The 18,966-nt window shown below is 40.6% G+C and overlaps 1 protein-coding gene across 2 annotated transcripts in view; it reads left to right on the plus strand.

Moving 5' to 3' along the window:
- Positions 1-18,966, plus strand: part of STAM (signal transducing adaptor molecule) — a 74,719-nt gene that overhangs the window by 14,181 nt on the left and 41,572 nt on the right. The window contains exons 2-3 of one of the 2 annotated variants that reach the window (XM_084619259.1): positions 6,280-6,396; positions 9,524-9,608. In XM_084619259.1, the coding sequence (XP_084475385.1) occupies positions 9,541-9,608 (68 nt within the window). In that variant the 5' untranslated portion in view covers positions 6,280-6,396; positions 9,524-9,540. The remainder of the gene's footprint in view (positions 1-6,279; positions 6,397-9,523; positions 9,609-18,966) is intronic. The other variant, XM_084619258.1, reaches the window with a different exon arrangement.

Genomic DNA, 18,966 nt, shown 5'->3' on the forward strand with positions numbered 1-18,966 from the left:
TTCCATCTGGTGTAATAGGCTCTACTACACCAATGTTCATTTTGAAGTCATAGATTCCAAGTCCAGGAGGGATCATTGTGATAATCTAGTCTGACCTCCTGTATAACACAGGCCATTAGAACTTCCCCCAAATACTTTCTAGGGCACATCTTTTAGAAAAAAAATTCAATTTTGATTTAAAAATGGCCAGTGATGGAGGATCCACCACAACCTTGGTAAATTGTTCCAATGGTTAATTATTCTCACTGTTAAAAATTTATACCTTATTTCCCATCTGAATTTATCTAGTTTCAGCTTCCAGCCAAAGGATTGTATTTATATCTTTCTCTTCTAGACTGACAAGCCCATTATTAAATATTTGTTACCCATCTAGATACTTACAGACTGTAATCAAGTCACCAGTTCTCTTTGTTAAGCTAAATAGATTGAGCTCTTTGAGTTGATTGCTGTAAGGCATGTTTTCTAATCCTTTAATTGTTCTTGTGGCTCTTCTCTGAGCCCTCTCCAGTTTATCAACAGCTTTCTTGAATTGTGAACATCAGAACTAGACATAGTATTCCAATGGTGGTTGCACCAATGCCAGATAGAGAGGTAAAATAACCTCTCTACTCCTATTTGGATTCCCCTGTTTATGCATCCCAGGGTTGTATTAGCTCTTTTGGCCACAGTGTCACTCTGGATGCTCATGTTCAGCTGATTATCTACCACGACCCCTGTCAAGGTTCCTCCCCCACTCTGAACTCTAGGGTACAGATGTGGGGACCTGCATGAAAAACCTCCTGAGCTTATCTTTACCAGCTTAGGTCAAAACTTCCCCAAGGTACAAAATATTCCCCCCGTTGTCCTTGGACTGGCCGCTACCACCACCAAACTAATACTGGTTACTGGGGAAGAGCTGTTTGGACGCGTCTTTCCCCCCAAAATACTTCCCAAAACCTTGCACCCCACTTCCTGGACAAGGTTTGGTAAAAAGCCTCACCAATTTGCCTAGGTGACTACAGACCCAGACCCTTGGATCTTAAGAACAATGAACAATCCTCCCAACACTTGCACCCCCCCCTTTCCTGGGAAATGTTGGATAAAAAGCCTCACCAATTTACATAGGTGACCACAGACCCAAACCCTTGGATCTGAGAACAATGAAAAAGCATTCAGTTTTCTTACAAGAAGACTTTTAATAAAAATAGAAGTAAATAGAAATAAAGAAATCCCCCCTGTAAAATCAGGATGGTAGATATCTTACAGGGTAATTAGATTCAAAAACATAGAGAACTCCTCTAGGCAAAACCTTAAGTTACAAAAAAGATACACAGACAGAAATAGTTATTCTATTCAGCACAATTCTTTTCTCAGCCATTTAAAGAAATCATAATCTAACACATACCTAGCTAGATTACTTACTAAAAGTTCTAAGACTCCATTCCTGGTCTATCCCCGGTAAAGACCAGCATATAGACAGACACAGACCCTTTGTTTCTCTCCCTCCTCCCAGCTTTTGAAAGTATCTTGTCTCCTCATTGGTCATTTTGGTCAGGTGCCAGCGAGGTTACCTTTAGCTTCTTAACCCTTTGCAGGTGAGAGGAGCTTTCCCCTGGCCAGGAAGGATTTCAAAGGGGTTTACCCCTCCCTTTATATTTATGACAACCCCCAAATCTCTTTCAGAGTTTCTGCTTTCCAGGATGGAGTCCCCCATCCTGTAAACATAACCTATGTTCTTTGTTCCTAGATGTATACATTGAATTTAAGCATATTAAAACTCGTATTGTTTGCGTGTGTGAAGTTTACCAAGCAATCCAGTTTACAACTGCATTAATCGCTTCTTATAATTACTAGAGCATAACTGTTATCGGTCTGCATTTTTGTGTCATGTCTGTACAGATCCACTCACTGACACATCACTAGTATGTATTTTCTCTCTCATAAATGCTCTCGATCAATTTACTAATTCCGGGATATCCTATATATCTGTAAGGATTGGCTTTTTAATACTGTGGTACGAACTTAATTATCCAAAATAAAATTATTGATCCCAGCATCTGGTAATTACATTGAAGATTCTCTAGATTGTCAGAAACATGTCTCCCTTGACATTTGGGTAGTCAAGTTTGTACTTTGTGATTTAAAAGTATTGTAATGAGTGTTTGTTTGCACTATGCATAAAAATGAAATGCCTTTATGTGCATGTTGAGCTTGGAGGCATCTGATAATTATTAAATCATACTTCCTAGTGAGGTGTTTTGGTGCTGAACATTTGAGTGGTTTTGGTTTTACATGTTTGGGATTTATTTTTCATATATGTTGTCCTTCAGAAGGTTTGAAAACACTTGTCCAGTGTATAGGACATTGGTGCCTCTACTTTCTTCAAGATGTAATTATATGCATGAGATCCTGGATGGAGGGTTTTTTTGTTTTGTTTTTATCTTGGGTATGTTTAACAGTGTGTTTGGGGAAGCTGGTGGTGATGGAAAGAGTAGGTTTAAGTTGTCTATCCTTTTGCTTTTCTGAAATTTTCTATGGTTTGCTTAGCCTTAATATTGAGGATTATGGAGTATATAATGGGAGTATAAATATATATAGTGCTTTTCAGAAGGATAAAAATACTAAACAAATACCCTGAAGAGTTGGCAGTCCAAAGACTCAATGATTTCTTTAACTGTCTGTGGATTTTTTCACTAATAACCTTAAGGGTGTCAAGTAGTTTTGGAAAAATGACTTTAAGGAGATAAGGGAGGATGTTTGGCACATGTTAATTAGGAAACTTCTAAAGAAGCAACAAAGTTGGGAATGGTAAAAGTCAGAACAAGAAGGAGAGAAGTTTGGGAAGACCATAGGTGTATGAAGAGTTAATAAGGGCAATTGTACAGTGCTTTGAAAATGGGAGAATCCTAAGCTGTATATGAAAGAAGAGTAAAATATGCGAGAAGGGAGGAAACAGTGCTGTAGGGGCAGTGTGGAGGAGAATGATACACAGACTGAGAGTCTCTTTTCTCATTTGTAAAAGAAATAGCGATACAAGTATTTGTGTCGTGTTTGTTGCAGTTTCAATATAGTGGTAATATGCATATCTCCAATCTGTACGAGTACATCTAATAACTGGTTGAATTAAGTGATGGAGGTATGTTTATGGTACAGTCTTTATAATCCTTTGAATTAATTCCAAATGTAAGAGAGATACTGGCAGGCCGGGATTCATTTATATCAGTTACCTTGTGTTAGGGTGCCATGTTTTATTTGTAACATTGGCATCCAAATTACCATGCATTTGTGTTTTTGATTGGGCTTTGTCTTAAGTTTATAAAGACATTTTTACAATGGTACATTAGGTATTGAAGGAGATGATATGTTTTCTTATTTTTTTTCTTTTGTTGGCAGGAATAATGGAAATTTGGAGGAAATTTCTGGAGTGGGATTGACTTGTATATTTCTAACAGGAGTCAAATCTTTTCTCTGAGGACATAGAATAGATTACTTTTCCTAAAAGCTTATATAAAGGGAGATTGTCAACTTGAAATCTCAGTGATAAAAATTGGATACTAATCTTGTCCTTGTGTGTTCCTGGCTGTTCCTTGTGTTACATTTCTCTCCCCTTTTGCTAAGATAAACAAGATAAAAAAATAGAGCAAATATTTTCTCTAATCTTCCAACTGTAGGAATCTTAGGCGATGTCTATAACAGTAGCAGCTTTTTCCCCCCCAGAAGGCTGATTTTTAGGTGGGCTGGTATAGTTTAATGGTCTGCCAGCATTTCTTAGTTCTGGAACTATAAAAGATTTTGGATATCTATGTGGCACTGGCAGCCACAACTTATTAATTTTTTTCATAATTTTGTTGAATGTGTACTTTATAAGTTTGTCAACAGGCCTACAAGACATGTCAAATAAGTTTCTGTGTTGTTGTCTGAGACAGCACAGATCTTGGGTCCCTTCTTCTTACTTGATCTGACGGGCATAATGATGAGCAGTTGCCATCTAGGATTTTTCTATATTCTCTTCCATTGCCGTTTGATTCTTGCCTTGTGGAGTGCAGCATGCAGAAAAGTGACTTCCACAGCTACATCTCGCACTATTTTGTTTGTCCTTAGACTATTCTATTTGAGAGCATAATACAGCCCAAGAAGGCTAAATTAAAAGAGGTGGTGTCACAGGGTGGATTTAATTTAAATCAAATTGATTTAAATCACTAGTCAGGAAGACGCGATTTAATCATGGATTTCCACATAAAAGTGCGTTCTTGTTGGTTGTTATAACCTTCATACATATTCTTCACAACTCAGAGATAGATGTAGGTTTCATTTTTAGAAGATAAACGCTATACATTTTTAAAGTGATTTATTTTGAAAACTTTTCAGATTAGTTTTACAGCTATATCACAAAATGAATGATTGTTTGGTTATTTCATTTACCAAAGGGAATTGAAGCAGACATTTATGAAGTCATTGGGAGGTGAACTATCTCCAATTCAACAGGTTAATCATTAATATTTCAAGGATTTTTTTGCCATGCTGTATTACGAGGAGAACATCACCAGCCATTTACATTGTTTTATTTAACTAAAACAACAACAATATGTATTCTGGATTTTTTTTCTTCAACAGCAAACATATAATATTTTTACAAAACAAGCATATGAATTTTTGAATTTAGTTAAACGTTCAAGTTTTTTAAAATCAGGTTTGTTTTTGTTAAAACTGTTTTTAACTAAAATAGTTAAATGAAATATTTAAAAAAACAACAACAAAAATTAAATAGACTATTTTAGCTAGGTCAACATGAGAAACTTAAAATATTGGCTTCTGCAGCCAACTCAGTCGTCTTCACCTTCATTTTCCTGTTTGTTCATAATCTGGAAAAGAAAAAGAAGCTTTTCTGCTTTTTCACGTCTCAAATGATTTCTCAATTTGGAATGAATTGGTCCAAAGGAAGAAAATATTCTTTCTACACCAGCAGAAGAAGCTACTGCTGTTAAAAGTGAGATTATCACTTCAACAGTCTCCAAATCCAAGTGCTTAAGTGACTTCTACCAGTTCACTGGTGTGGCTTTCTTTAAAACATCATCAGCAAACATATTTCTTGGATGGTTCACCTGTAGGTCTGAAGTTTATTATAGTTGGCATTACGGAGGGATGATTGCTGAATGTCCATGTCATAGCCAACTCCTCTTTTTCAGCAGTTAAGATTTGACCCTGGAACCAAGTATTGAGAATATTTGCAAGAAAATAAGCTGGAGATAGTGCTTGTCCCATTGATTTTTTGTTTTAATGCTTGTAATTTAACACTGTCATTGCATATTTCTCTTTTTAAGATCTCACTCAGTTCCTTCCAAATTTCAACAGCGTCAGCAATAAAACAGCGATTTCCCTGCATTTTGTTCAAGGCTACAGAAATAGACTTCAGGATACTCAGCATGTGTTCAACGTTTCTCTTAAGCCCAATGTTGAGAACTTTGGCTGTGACACAGCTATGGCACATCTATTTTTTCACGATTTGGTTCACAAACTGTCATCAGATTAGGCCAGTTCTTGATACAGTGCTCAAAACAGTCCACTACTGAGTTCCATCGCATGTCTTGTGGGAGAGTTAGCTTGGTTCCTCCCACTTTTTTCAGAGCAGCTGCTGCAAAGTGGTTGTTACGGAAGTATTTTGCAATTTCAACACCATTCGCCTCTATTTCTGGAACACTGAAGTCTTTGGCTAGGAGGTGCATCAAATGAGCACTGCAACCGTATATTATTAGCTTGGGACTCTCTTCTAAATTTCTTCTCATCTTGGATACATTTGCAGCATTGTCTATGACCAAGCTGCGTACTAGACATTTGAATTTTTTTTCAGTTTGTTATAGCTTTTACTGCTACTTCTTGTAAGTATTCTGATGTGTGTGCATTTCCTGATGTATTATTTCTATAAGAGACATTCCTTTCTTTTGTTGTCACACAAGCACATACAACAGGTTCGTTGTGAACATTGCTCCACCCATCAATACTCAAGTTCACAATTTTACCCTCTAGACGTTTTGCACACTGCTCAATTTCTCTTTCATACACTTTATCCAGCAATTTGCCTGTGACATCTGCTCTGTTGGGTGGACTGTATCCTGGTGTTAATGACTGAACCATGTTAATGAAGTGTGCATTCTCAATCATACGGAAAGGAGAGTTTGTTGCATGACCAAACCGGGCAATTTTTTCATCCATTACCTCTTTTTGTAATCTGCTGGTTCTTATCACAAACGTATCTATGGTTGTTTCTGGATGATGGAGATTTTTTTTTTCTTTTTGCTACAGGTGATATACTATGGTTATGTGACATACATGATGTGACTGAAACACTGTCATTGGCAGATAACTCTGAAACTATAGAAAATGATGGTGAACTTGAAGATGGATAGTCTTCAGTATCCTGTATGTTGAGGATGAATTCTCCTAAACAAATTAAGTCAATGCAGTTATTTAATTATTATTACCATACTGATCATTTAGTATTACTCATTGCATTCACTGACACTCAGTACTACTTTAAAGGTTTCAGAGTAGCAGCTGTGTTAGTCTGTATTCGCAAAAAGAAAAGGAGTACTTGTGGCACCTTAAAGAGTGAGCTGTAGCTTATGAAAGCTTATGCTCAAATAAATTTGTTAGTCTCTAAGGTGCCACAAGTACTCCTTCTCTTTTTACTTTAAAGGTGAAATTGTAAAAGTAAGATCTGCCTATTTCAGCTATTTATTTTTTTATCACAACTGCATCTAAAATTATAGTACCATAGAGTAACAACTATATTTTTTGCTCAAACATGAGAACTCAAGAATAGTCCAGAAGGAAGACAGGAAGTTCTTAAGAAAGAAGTATGAAATAGAAAAGTTTACCAACCTGAAGATCCTGCATGTTCATACATGTTCCTTTCATCATCTTCGACTTCAGTGCAGCTTCCTCCTGAGAAGGAACACTTCTCATGATGTTGTTTCATTCGGACAACCAGGCATTGCATTTATTTGTTGCACTGTTTGCATTTTGCACATGTGCCTGTCTTACCCACAGGTAGAGGAACTTCATAAAATATTCGCAAACTGGGTCTCTTTTATGGCCTGCTGTCATTATAGATTTTCCCTTCTAGTGAGAGAATGGTATGGTAGATCTCAAATCAATGAAGGCTACACTCAGAAAGATCTCAAGGCTTCTGGAATATGCTCCTTAAACAGTTTCATTTTTCTTTCTACTGCCTGTCCCTCCCTTCTCACATTTATCTCCAGACTTCTTCTCCTTGTCCAGATCTATTCTGCCCCCAACAATCTTCTATTCATTGAACTTTTTGAAACGTTGCACTTTTAGAGAGAGGTAAGGGATTGACTCTATGTACACAAATTTGCGGAGGGCCAATAGGGTTGAGGTCTGTTATTTCTCACCTCTCTCTCTCTTTATTTATTTATTTAAAAACATTTTTGCTGTTAACAAGCATGTTATCCCTGGAGACACAAATCCACAGTTCTCAAATTGCAAAACTAAGCATCTCTAGTGGTATCTTCTAGACTGAGCACTGAGTTCCATTGGGTAGATAGAAAGATTAACGTAAATAATCTATTCAGAAGCCCCTGGAACTGCATTAAATCGGGTCCCTAATCCATGAACTAATGGAACTCGTTTACAAAACTTTTCTTAAACATTACATGAATATATTGTCTCATACTATAGAATTAGAATTTATAATCCCTATTCCATAATGAGATATCTTTAAGCTATAATGTATCTTAATTAAAACTATCTTTAGATAGGTTTTTTCCTCAAAAAGCATTTTATCAAAAAAATCCGACAAATAAAAAAAATCCTTTTTTTAATTTTTTTTTTTTAAAAAAAGTCATTACTTTTTATTTACTCTGGGTGGTGAGTGACGGGACCCTCAGTTGTTTTTCTTGCAGTAGAGCTTTATTCGGGTGTGTTATTTTTTTCTTTAAGAAACTTTTGCTACCCTAGCAGAGTGAGACAACAACTGGCTTGCTCAGCTTGCATGCAGGACAGAGAAACTCACTTGCAGAAATTAGGCCCACAGCTTTGGGCTCAAAGATGGATATTCTACGTGACTTTTGGGAGACAGGAGGTTTCACTGACGCGGTCTCTCCGCTCTGTAGCCACTGAATTGCTAGAATAGATTAATGAGTCTTTCCCGGAAAAACTTTGCTTCCCTTCAGAAAATTATCTAGAAAGCCTCCCTGGGGCGTGAGATTATTTGCTGAGGCAGCTATTAAATTAAAAGACCAGAAATAAAGTTGGATGAGGCAGGGCCAGGAAGGGGGAACCAAGAAACCCCCTCCTAGTCTACTCTTCTGTTCACAGAATCATGGAAACTGTGCCTTCCCTGACTGCAAGCTAGGTTTTTTAGTGTCATCCAGTGGTGACATAAACTCCCATAGGATTCAAATCGATTCCTCAATTCAGAATTAGAGGGAAAAACTCAGTTTTCTTGTTTCTCTTTTATGGTGTCGTTATCCACCGGCCGCCTAAGCCTGAACATGACCTGCTGTGGAGGGAGATGTCGATTTGTTGCTCCTGCTTGTCTGGCAGCTGAATCTGCTTCCTGCTTGCTCAGCCTCTTTGTTATTCCTCTCTGCTGCTGCTGCTTGGTGGTGTGGCCTAATCAGAGAGATGGGTAAACTGGGAGGAAAGAGAAGGCTGAGCTATTGGACTCCTGCCTGGCTATCATGGGATTAGCAGACTTCTGTGGCTGGAAAGAGGCCACTAAAGAAATCAGCCAGGGCAGAGCTGAGGTTGGGGAGCTAAAAGTTGGGGTGACTTTTCTCTTTTTTAACCCATCCTTGAACCCATTGTGGATCCATTGTAGTCTAATGGAGGTCACAACCTACAGATTGTGAAAGTGCAGAAAACTATATTTACAAACAAGCATCAGGCAAGCACAAGACACAGCAGCATATTAGAATCATCGGACTGGAAGGGACCTCAAGAGGTCATCTAGTCCAGTCCCCTGCACCCATGGCAGGACTAAGTATTATCTAGACCATTCCTGACAGGTGTTTGTTTAACTTTGTCTTACTGAATATGTTGTGGCTGAATTGCTGAGGCACAAGGATGTATTGATGTGGCAAACAGTATACTAATGTCCTGGGAAGTGGTAGCCTTTGGAATTCATTTGCAGACCAAGAACTAAGAGTGCACAAAATTTTCTTGAAAGCTGATATATTTCTTTGAATATAAAAATAATTTTGAGTGTGTATTGTTTGAAATGCAAACAGAAAAAGTAAAATGCTCATTAGCTTATTAATTCAAATACTAGGGCACCAAGTGAATGTTTGAATATTTTAATGTTTGATATAACAGTAAAAAATACATGTGTGTAAAATGCAAATTTGTAAGAACTACTTCAAGAAATTAATTAAAACCAAGGTATATCAAACATTGGCATTTAACAGAAATCTTACAGCATTAAATCTTGGTAGTTCTATGTTAAACTTTCACATATATGAGAACAAGAAGTTTATTCTGGTCTATTTACTCTCTCTCTCTCTCTTTTTTTTTTTTTAACCAGAGAAAGCAACTAGTGAGATGAATACTGCAGAGGACTGGGGCCTCATCTTAGATATATGTGATAAAGTTGGACAGTCACGCACAGGGTAAGTGTTATGAACTGGGAGGATTTGCTTTTAAACTATGAATCTTTCATTTTTATCCTCGTAGATCACTCTTCATTATATTGATGTTGAGGGGGAGAGATGATGAAAATTTTGAGTTCAGACATTGTTTTGTCTTCTGTAGTTTAATTAACTTGGTTTAGAATGTACTTGCTATAGGAAGCAAAGGAGGGATATTTATTTTCACACACTATTTAAAAATCTGGGGTCTTGATTTTAGGACTTGCATTTGTGCATACAGCAGTTACTTTAAGGGTATGTCTACACTACGAAATTAGGTCGAATTTATAGAAGTTGGTTTTTTAGAAATCGGTTTTATATATTCGAGTGTGGGTGTCCCCACAGAAAATGCTCTAAGTGCATTAAGTGCATTAACTCGGCGGAGTGCTTCCACAGTACCAAGGCAAGCGTCGACTTCCGGAGTGTTGCACTGTGGGTAGCTATCCCACAGTTCCTGCAGTCTTCGCTGCCCATTGGAATTCTGGGTTGAGATCCCAATGCCTGATGGGGCTAAAACATTGTCGCGGGTGGTTCTGGGTACATATCGTCAGGCCCCCGTTCCCTCACTCCCTCCGTGAAAGCAGCAGCAGACAATCGTTTCGCGCCTTTTTTCTTGAGTTACCTGTGCAGATGCCATACCACGGCAAGCATGGAGCCCGCTCAGCTAACCGTCACCGTATGTCTCCTGGGTGCTGGCAGATGCAGTACTGCATTGTTACACAGCAGCAGCAACCCATTGCCTTGTGGCAGCAGACGGTACAATAGGACTGGTAGCTGTCATCGTCATGTCCGAGGTGCTCCTGGCCACATCGGCCAGGAGCGCCTGGGCAGACATGGGTGCAGGGACTACATTAGAAATGACTTGACCAGGTCATTCTCTTTAGTCCTGCAGTCAGTCCTGTTGAACCATCTTATGGTGAGCAGGCAGGCGATATGGATTGCTAGCCGTCCTATTGTACCATCTTCTGCCGGGCAGGCAAGAGATGAGGATGGCTAGCAGTCCTATTGTACCATCTTCTGCCGAGCAGCCATGAGATGTGGTTGGCTTGCAGTCCTTCTGCACCGTCTGCTGCCAGCCAAAGATGTAAAAGATAGATGGAGTGGATCAAAACAAGAAATAGACCAGATTTGGTTTGTACTCATTTGCTTCCCCCTCTCCCCCGTCTAGGGGACTCATTCCTCTAGGTCACACTGCAGTCACTCACAGAGAAGGTGCAGCGAGGTAAATCTAGCCATGTATCAATCAGAGGCCAGACCAACCTGCTTGTTCCAATAAGAACAATTACTTAGGTGCACCATTTCTTATTGGAACCCTCCGTGAAGTCCTGCCTGAAATACTCATTGATGTAAAGCCACCACGTTTGTTGATTTTAATTCCCTGTAAGCCAACCCTGTAAGCCATGTCATCAGTCGCCCCTCCCTCCGTCAGAGCAACGGCAGACAATCGTTCCGCGCCTTTTTTCTGTGCGGACGCCATACCAAGGCAAGCATGGAGGCCGCTCAGCTCACTTTGGCAATTAGGAGCACATTAAACACCACACGCATTATCCAGCAGTATATGCAGCACCGGAACCTGGCAGAGCGATACCGGGCAAGGAGGCGACGTCAGCGCGGTCACGTGAGTGATCAGGACATGGACACAGATTTCTCTGAAAGCATGGGCCCTGCCAAGCATGCATCATGGTGCTAATGGGGCAGGTTCATGCTGTGGAACGCCGATTCTGGGCTCGGGAAACAAGCACAGACTGGTGGGACCACATAGTGTTGCAGGTCTGGGACGATTCCCAGTGGCTGCGAAACTTTTGCGTGCGTAAGGGCACTTTCATGGAACTTTGTGACTTGCTTTCCCCTGCCCTGAAGCGCATGAATACCAAGATGAGAGCAGCCCTCACAGTTGAGAAGCTAGTGGCGATAGCCCTGTGGAAGCTTGCAACGCCAGACAGCTACCGGTCAGTTGGGAATCAATTTGGAGTGGGCAAATCTACTGTTGGGGCTGCTGTGATGCAAGTAGCCCACTCAATCAAAGATCTGCTGATATCAAGGGTAGTGATCCTGGGAAATGTGCAAGTCATAGTGGATGGCTTTGCTGCGATGGGATTCCCTAACTGTGGTGGAGCCATAGATGGAACCCATATCCCTATCTTGGCACCGGAGCACCAAGCCGGCGAGTACATAAACCGCAAGGGGTTCTTTTCAATAGTGCTGCAAGCTCTGGTGGATCACAAGGGACGTTTCACCAACATCAACGTGGGATGGCCGGGAAAGGTACATGACGCTCGCATCTTCAGGAACTCTGGTCTGTTTCAAAAGCTGCAGGAAGGGACTTTATTCCCAGACCAGAAAATAACTGTTGGGGATATTGAAATGCCTATATGTATCCTTGGGGACCCAGCCTACCCCTTAATGCCATGGCTCATGAAGCCATACACAGGCAGCCTGGACAGTAGTCAGGAGCTGTTCAACTACAGGCTGAGCAAGTGCAGAATGGTGGTAGAATGTGCATTTGGACGTTTAAAGGCGCGCTGGCGCAGTTTACTGACTCGCTTAGACCTCAGCGAAACCAATATTCCCACTGTTATTACTGCTTGCTGTGCGCTCCACAATATCTGTGAGAGTAAGGGGGAGACGTTTATGGCGGGGTGGGAGGTTGAGGCAAATCGCCTGGCTGCTGGTTATACGCAGCCAGACACCAGGGCGGTTAGAAGAGCACAGGAGGGCGCGGTACGCATCAGAGAAGCTTTGAAAACCAGTTTCGTGACTGGCCAGGCTACGGTGTGAAAGTTCTGTTTGTTTCTCCTTGATGAAACCCCCCGCCCCTTGGTTCACTCTACTGCCCTGTAAGCTAACCACCCTCCCCTCCTCCCTTTGATCACCGCTTGCAGAGGCAATAAAGTCATTGTTGCTTCACATTCATGCATTCTTTATTCATTCATCACACAAATAGGGGGATGACTACCAAGGTATCCCAGGAGGGGTGGTGGAGGAGGGAAGGAAAATGCCACACAGCACTTTAAAAGTTTGCAACTTTAAAATTTATTGAATGCCAGCCTTCTTTTTTTTGGGCAATCCTCTGTGGTGGAGTGGCTGGTTGGCCGGAGGCCCCCCCCCCCCCCCATCGCGTTCTTGGGCGTCTGGGTATGGAGGCTATGGAACTTGGGGAGAAGGGCGGTTGGTTCCGCAGGGGCTGTAGTGGCAGTCTGTGCTCCAGCTGCCTTTGCTGCAGCTCAACCATACACTGGAGCATACTGGTTTGATCCTCCAGCAGCCTCAGCATTGAATCCTGTCTCCTCTCATCACGCTGCCGCCACATTTGAGCTTCAGCCCTGTCTTCAGCCCGCCACTTACTCTCTTCAGCCCGCCACCTCTCCTCCCGGTCATTTTGTGCTTTCCTGCACTCTGACATTATTTGCCTCCATGCATTCGTCTATGCTCTGTCAGTATGGGAGGACAGCATGAGCTCAGAGAACATTTCATCACGAGTGCGTTTTTTTTTCTTTCTAATCTTCACTAGCCTCTGGGAAGGAGAAGGAGAATGCTTTGTTGTACAGTGATTCTCGAGTACGTGTTACTGGCCTGGAGTGGTAAAGTGTTCTACCATGGAGGATCCAATAAGGCTGCCTTCCCCAAAAACCTTTTGCAAAGGCTTTGGGAGTACATCCAGGAGAGCCGCGAATGCCAGGGCAAATTAATCCTTTCACATGGTTTCTTTTAAACCATAGTATTTTAAAAGGTACACTCACCGGAGGTCCCTTCTCCGCCTGCCGGGTCCAGGAGGCAGCCTTGGGTGGGTTCGGGGGGTACTGGCTCCAGGTCCAGGGTGAGAAACAGTTCCTGGCTGTCGGGAAAAGCGGTTTCTCCGCTTGCTTGCTGTGAGCTATCTACAACCTCGTCATCATCATCTTGTTCGTCCCTAAAACCTGCTTCCGTGTTGCCTCCATCTCCATTGAAGGAGTCAAACAACACGGCTGGGGTAGTGGTGGCTGAACCCCCTAAAATGGCATGCAGCTCATCATAGAAACAGCATGTTTGGGGCTCTGACCCGGAGCGGCTGTTCTCCTCTCTGGTTTTCTGGTAGGCTTGCCTCAGCTCCTTAAGTTTCATGCGGCACTGCTTCGGGTCCCTGTTATGGCCTCTGTCCTTCATGCCCGGGAGATTTTGACAAAGGTTTTGGCATTTCGAAAACTGGAACTGAGTTCTAATAGCACGGATTCCTCTCCCCATACAGCGATCAGATCCCGTACCTCCCGTTCAGTCCATGCTGGAGCTCTTTTGCAATTCTGGGACTCCATCATGGTCACCTCTGCTGATGAGCTCTGCATGGTCACCTGCAGCTTGCCACGCTGGCCAAACAGGAAATGAGATTCAAAAGTTCGTGGTTCTTTTCCTGTCTACCTGGCCAGTGCATCTGAGTTGAGAGTGCTGTCCAGAGCGGTCACAATGGAGCACTCTGGGATAGCTCCCAGAGGCCAATACCGTCGAATTGTGTCCACCATACCCCAAATTCGAGCCGGCAAGGCCGATTTAAGCGCTAATCCACTTGTCAGGGGTGGAGTAAGGAAATCGATTTTAAGAGCCCTTTAAGTCGAAATGAAGGGCTTCATCGTGTGGACGGGTGCAGGTTTACATCGATTTAACACTGCTGAATTTGACCTAAAGTCCTAGTGTAGACCAGGGCTAAGTGTGAGAGAACAGGAGATTTGATGTGTGTTTTAAACACTGTCATTATGAATCCAGTATGAAGTATATAGCGTTCTAAATGTGATAAATGGTCATCTTGAATAGGGGATTAATAATTAAATTATACACGTGTTAGCATAGGCTGTTCAATCTACTTTCCCAATACACAGTAGCTGAATTTCCTCTCAGTTATGTTTTATTCAGGGATCTACTATCAAGATGAAAAGCTGGATCCAAATCTGAGATGGTTTTTGTGGAGGGAAATCATGCCTCACCAATCTACTAGAATTCTTTGAGGAGATCAACAAGCATGTGGCCAAGGGTGATCCAGTGTACTTAGATTTTCAGAAAGCTTTTGACAAGGTCCCTCCCCAAAGGCTCTTAAGCAAAGTTAGCTGCCACTGGATAAGAGGGAAGGTCCTCTCATGGATTGGTAACTGGTTAAAAGATAGGAAACAAAGGGTAGGAATAAATGGTCAGTTTTCAGAATGGAGAGAGGTATATAGTGGTGTCGTCCAGGGGTCTGTATTGCGACCAGTCCTATTTAACATATTCATAAATGATCTGGAAAAAGGGGTAAACAGTGAGGTGGCAAAATATGCAGATGATACAAAACTACTCAAGATAGTTAAGTCCCAGGCAGACTGTGAAGAGCTACAGAAGGATCTCACAAAACTGGGGGACTGGGCAACACAATGGCAGATGAAATTAAATGTTGATAAATGCAAAGTAATGCACATTGGAAAACAAAATTCCAACTATACATATAAAATGGTGGAGTCTAAATTAGCCGTTACCATTCAAGAAAGAGTTCTTGGAGTCATTGTGGATAGTTCTCTGAAAACAGCCACTCAGTGTACAGCGGCAGTCAAAAAAGTGAACAGAATGTTGGGAATCATCAAGAAAGGGATAGCTAAGAAGACAGAAAATATCATGTTGCCTTTATACAAATCCATGGTACGCCCACATCTTGAATACTGCATGCAGATGCAGTCACCCTATCTCAGAAAAGATATATTGGAATTGGAAAAGGTTCAGAAAAGGGCAAGAAAAATAATTAAGGATCTGGAACGGCTTCTGCATGAGGAGAAATTAATAAGAGTGGGACTTTTTAGCTTGGAAAAGAGATGATTAAAGGGGGATGGGATAGAGGTCTATTAAACCATGACTGGTGTGGAGAAAGTAAATAAGGAAGCGTTATTTACTCCTCATAACAGAAGAACTAGGGGTCACCAAATGAAATGAATAGGCAGCAGGTTTAAAACAAACAAAAGGAAGTATTTTTTCACACAAAGCAGAGCCAACCTGTGGAACTCTTTGCCGAGGACGTTGTGGAGGCCAAGACTCAGGGTGGATTTGATTTAAATCATGATTTAAATCACTAGTCAGGAAATATCGATTTAATCATGGTTTTCTACATAAAAGTGCAATCTTGTTGGTTGTTATAACCTTAATACATATTCTTCACAACTCAGAGATAAATGTAGGTTTCATTTTTAGAAGGTACACACTATACATTTTTAAAGTGATTTATTTTGAAAACTTTTCAGATTAGTTTTTACAGCTGTATCAGAAAAATGAATGATTGTTTGGTTATTTCATTTACCAAAGGTAATTGAAGTAGTTCACCTCCCAATGACTTCATAAATATTTATCTCCAATTCAACTGGTTAATCATTAAGGATTTTCCTTGCCATGCTGTATTAAGAAGAGAACATCACCAGACAGACATTTACACTGTTTTATTTAACTAAAACAACAACGTTAAGTATTCTGGATTTTTTTCTTCAACAGCAAACATATAATATTTTAACAAAACAAGCATATGTCGCTTGCTTCTCACATTTATCTCCAGACTTCTTCTCCTTGTCCAGATCGATTCCGCCCCAACAATCTTCTATTCATTGGACTTTTGAAACTTTGCAGTTTTAGAGAGAGGTAAGGGATTGACTCTGTGTACACAAATTTGCAGAGGGCCAATAGAGTTGAGGTCTGTTGTTTCTCACCACTATATATTATTTATTTATTTAAAAACATTTTTGCTGTTAACAAGTATGTTACCTCTGGAGACACAAATTCACAGTTCTCAAACTGCAAAACTAAGCTTCTCTGATGATATCTTCTAGACTGAGCACTGAGTCCCATTGGGTAGATAGAAAGAGTAACCTAAATAATCTATATAGAAGCCTCTGGAACCCCATAAGATTGGGTCCCTTATCCATGAACTATTGGAACTCATTTACAAAACTTTTCTTAAACATTACATGAATATATTGTCTCATACTATAGAATTAGTATTTATAATCCCTATTCCACAATGAGATATCTTTGAGCTATAAAGTATCTTAATTAAAACTATCTTTAGATAGGTTTTTTCCTCAAAAAGCATGTTATCAAAAAAATCTAATTTAAATAAAAAAAAACTGTTTTTTTTTTAATTAAAAAAAACATCATTGATTTTTATCCACCCTACCAAGACTATAACAGGGTTCAAAAAAGAACTAGATAAATTCATGGAGGATAGGTCCATCAATGGCTATTAGCCAGAATAGGCAGGGATGGTGTTCCTAGCTTCTGTTTGCCAGAATCTGAGAATGGGCGACAGGGGATGGATCACTTGATGATTGCCTGTTCTGTTTATTCCCTCTGGGGCACCTGGCATTGGCCACTGTCAGAAGACAGGATATTGGGCTAGATGGACCTTTGGTCTGACCTGGTGTGGCTGCCCTTATGTTCTTATGAGATGGGTTTCACATAACTGAATATTCTGGAGAAATCTGTAATAGAAATAGTAGTTAGTGTGATGGAGTTTGGAGTTGTGTGCTGTGAAAAATGGAATGTGGTGACATAGCAATGTATTTTAGAAGTTGGAAATGCATGATCTGAATGTATCTTTTTACAAGCCCACTTAGCTGACAGTTCAGAATGGAGTGGCAAACTGAGACTCCTCATGCTGTTGTGTATGGTTCTGCTATAGATTATGGTCAGTAAGCAGGTATTAACTTTTCATATTTTTTTCTATATGTAAAACTGTATTCCTTCTAAAATAAGAGTGGTGGTGCTGCTCTTTACAACTACTGTTAATTTGGAGAGTTAAATGGTATTGCTTCTTTCCGCATAACTTGTGACATGAGTAATATCATTATAAGGAATTATCTGGGAAGGTTTAGCCTAACAATTCACCATCAACAGAAAATGCTATCTAGCAAAAAGGGATCAGGGAGACAATCTTTAGTCCTGAGAGATACACAGGCAAAGTTAGGGTCTATGCTGGTAATATAAGCTTAAATTTCTCTCAGGAGAACCTTCGAATTCTTTTACAATAGGAGCCAGCTAGAACAGTGGATTTGTTCTGTCTGTAGTGTAGACATGCCTGTAAACTTAAGTCAACCTATGTTAGATCGACTTACAGCCAATGCAGTAATTTAGTGCAATTTTTTGTGGCCACACTACACTCCTTTGTCGGTGGTGTGCATCCTCACTAAGAGTGCTTCCACTGACTTAAGAGGGGCAGTGTGGGAGCTGAGAGCCCGCCTCTGAGATCCAGTCTTAATGTACATACTTGCATTGGATCAAACACTGTTACACCTTTAAGGAACTGCTATACTCGCTGGGTGAAATACGGTTTTCTTTCATTAATATTGTCATAGTTGGAAAGCTTATCTGAAATTTCAATAGAAGTTTTAATCCATGGGTTTTGAATCCCTGTGTCACTGCTGTGTTGCTAACATTTGAGTGCTCAATATGTGTTAAGTCAACTTTGATTGTACATTTGATGAATATGGATTTCACAGGATTACAGCTAATCTAACCCCTGATGTAGATATCGTTGGGTCGATGGAAGAATTCTTCTGTCAACTTAGCTACCTCCTCTTGGGGAGGTGGATTAGCTACACTGATGGGAGAACCTCTTCCATCGTTGTATTGAGTGTCTATACTGAAGTGCTACAGCAGTGCAGCTGCAGCATTTCAGGTGTAGGCAAGCGCTCAATTCATCTCACCTGCAATGCTCACATAATAGACCTTCCTAATAACGTTGGGATGACCAATTTCCCATGTGCTGATACGCTAGCAGCAAGTCAAAAAGGTTTTTAAATATTGAGGAAAAAATTGCATTTTAAATCAACAAGCTCTTTGCCATGCCTTGTGATGAAGTCAAGTTTTATCTGTAAAATTTCTGATTTTTCCACTAGATGTTTCAGCTCTTCAATGCTTCCATGTCTGGTGTAATTTTCTTTTCTCCTCCACAAAACCGGAGTAAAAAGTAATAGACTGTATGATATTCAATAGCAACATACTGGCTTCCCCATCTCATTTTAAGTGGTTCAGGGTGCAATTTTACAGGAAAACTGGAACCCACAGCCTGGACTACGCTTTGCAGATACTGTTTAAAACACAATTTTCTGCTCAGACAACGTTGAAAATCCTTTTGACTATTACTGTTAGCTTGTCAGCGTGTGGGAAATTGGTCATCCCAATGTCTCGGGAAAGGTCTATTGTGTGAGCATTGCAGGTAAGATGAACTGTGCACTTGTCTACACTTGAAATGCTGCAGCTGCACTGCTGTAGCGCTTCAGTGTATACACTCAGTACAGTGATGGAAGAAGTTCTCCCGTCAGTTAATCCACCTCCCCAAGAGTAGGTAGAAGAATTCTTCCATCAG

Source organism: Lepidochelys olivacea (assembly GCF_965140295.1).
Source record: "Lepidochelys olivacea isolate rLepOli2 genome assembly, chromosome: 2".
Taxonomy (NCBI): domain Eukaryota; kingdom Metazoa; phylum Chordata; order Testudines; family Cheloniidae; genus Lepidochelys; species Lepidochelys olivacea.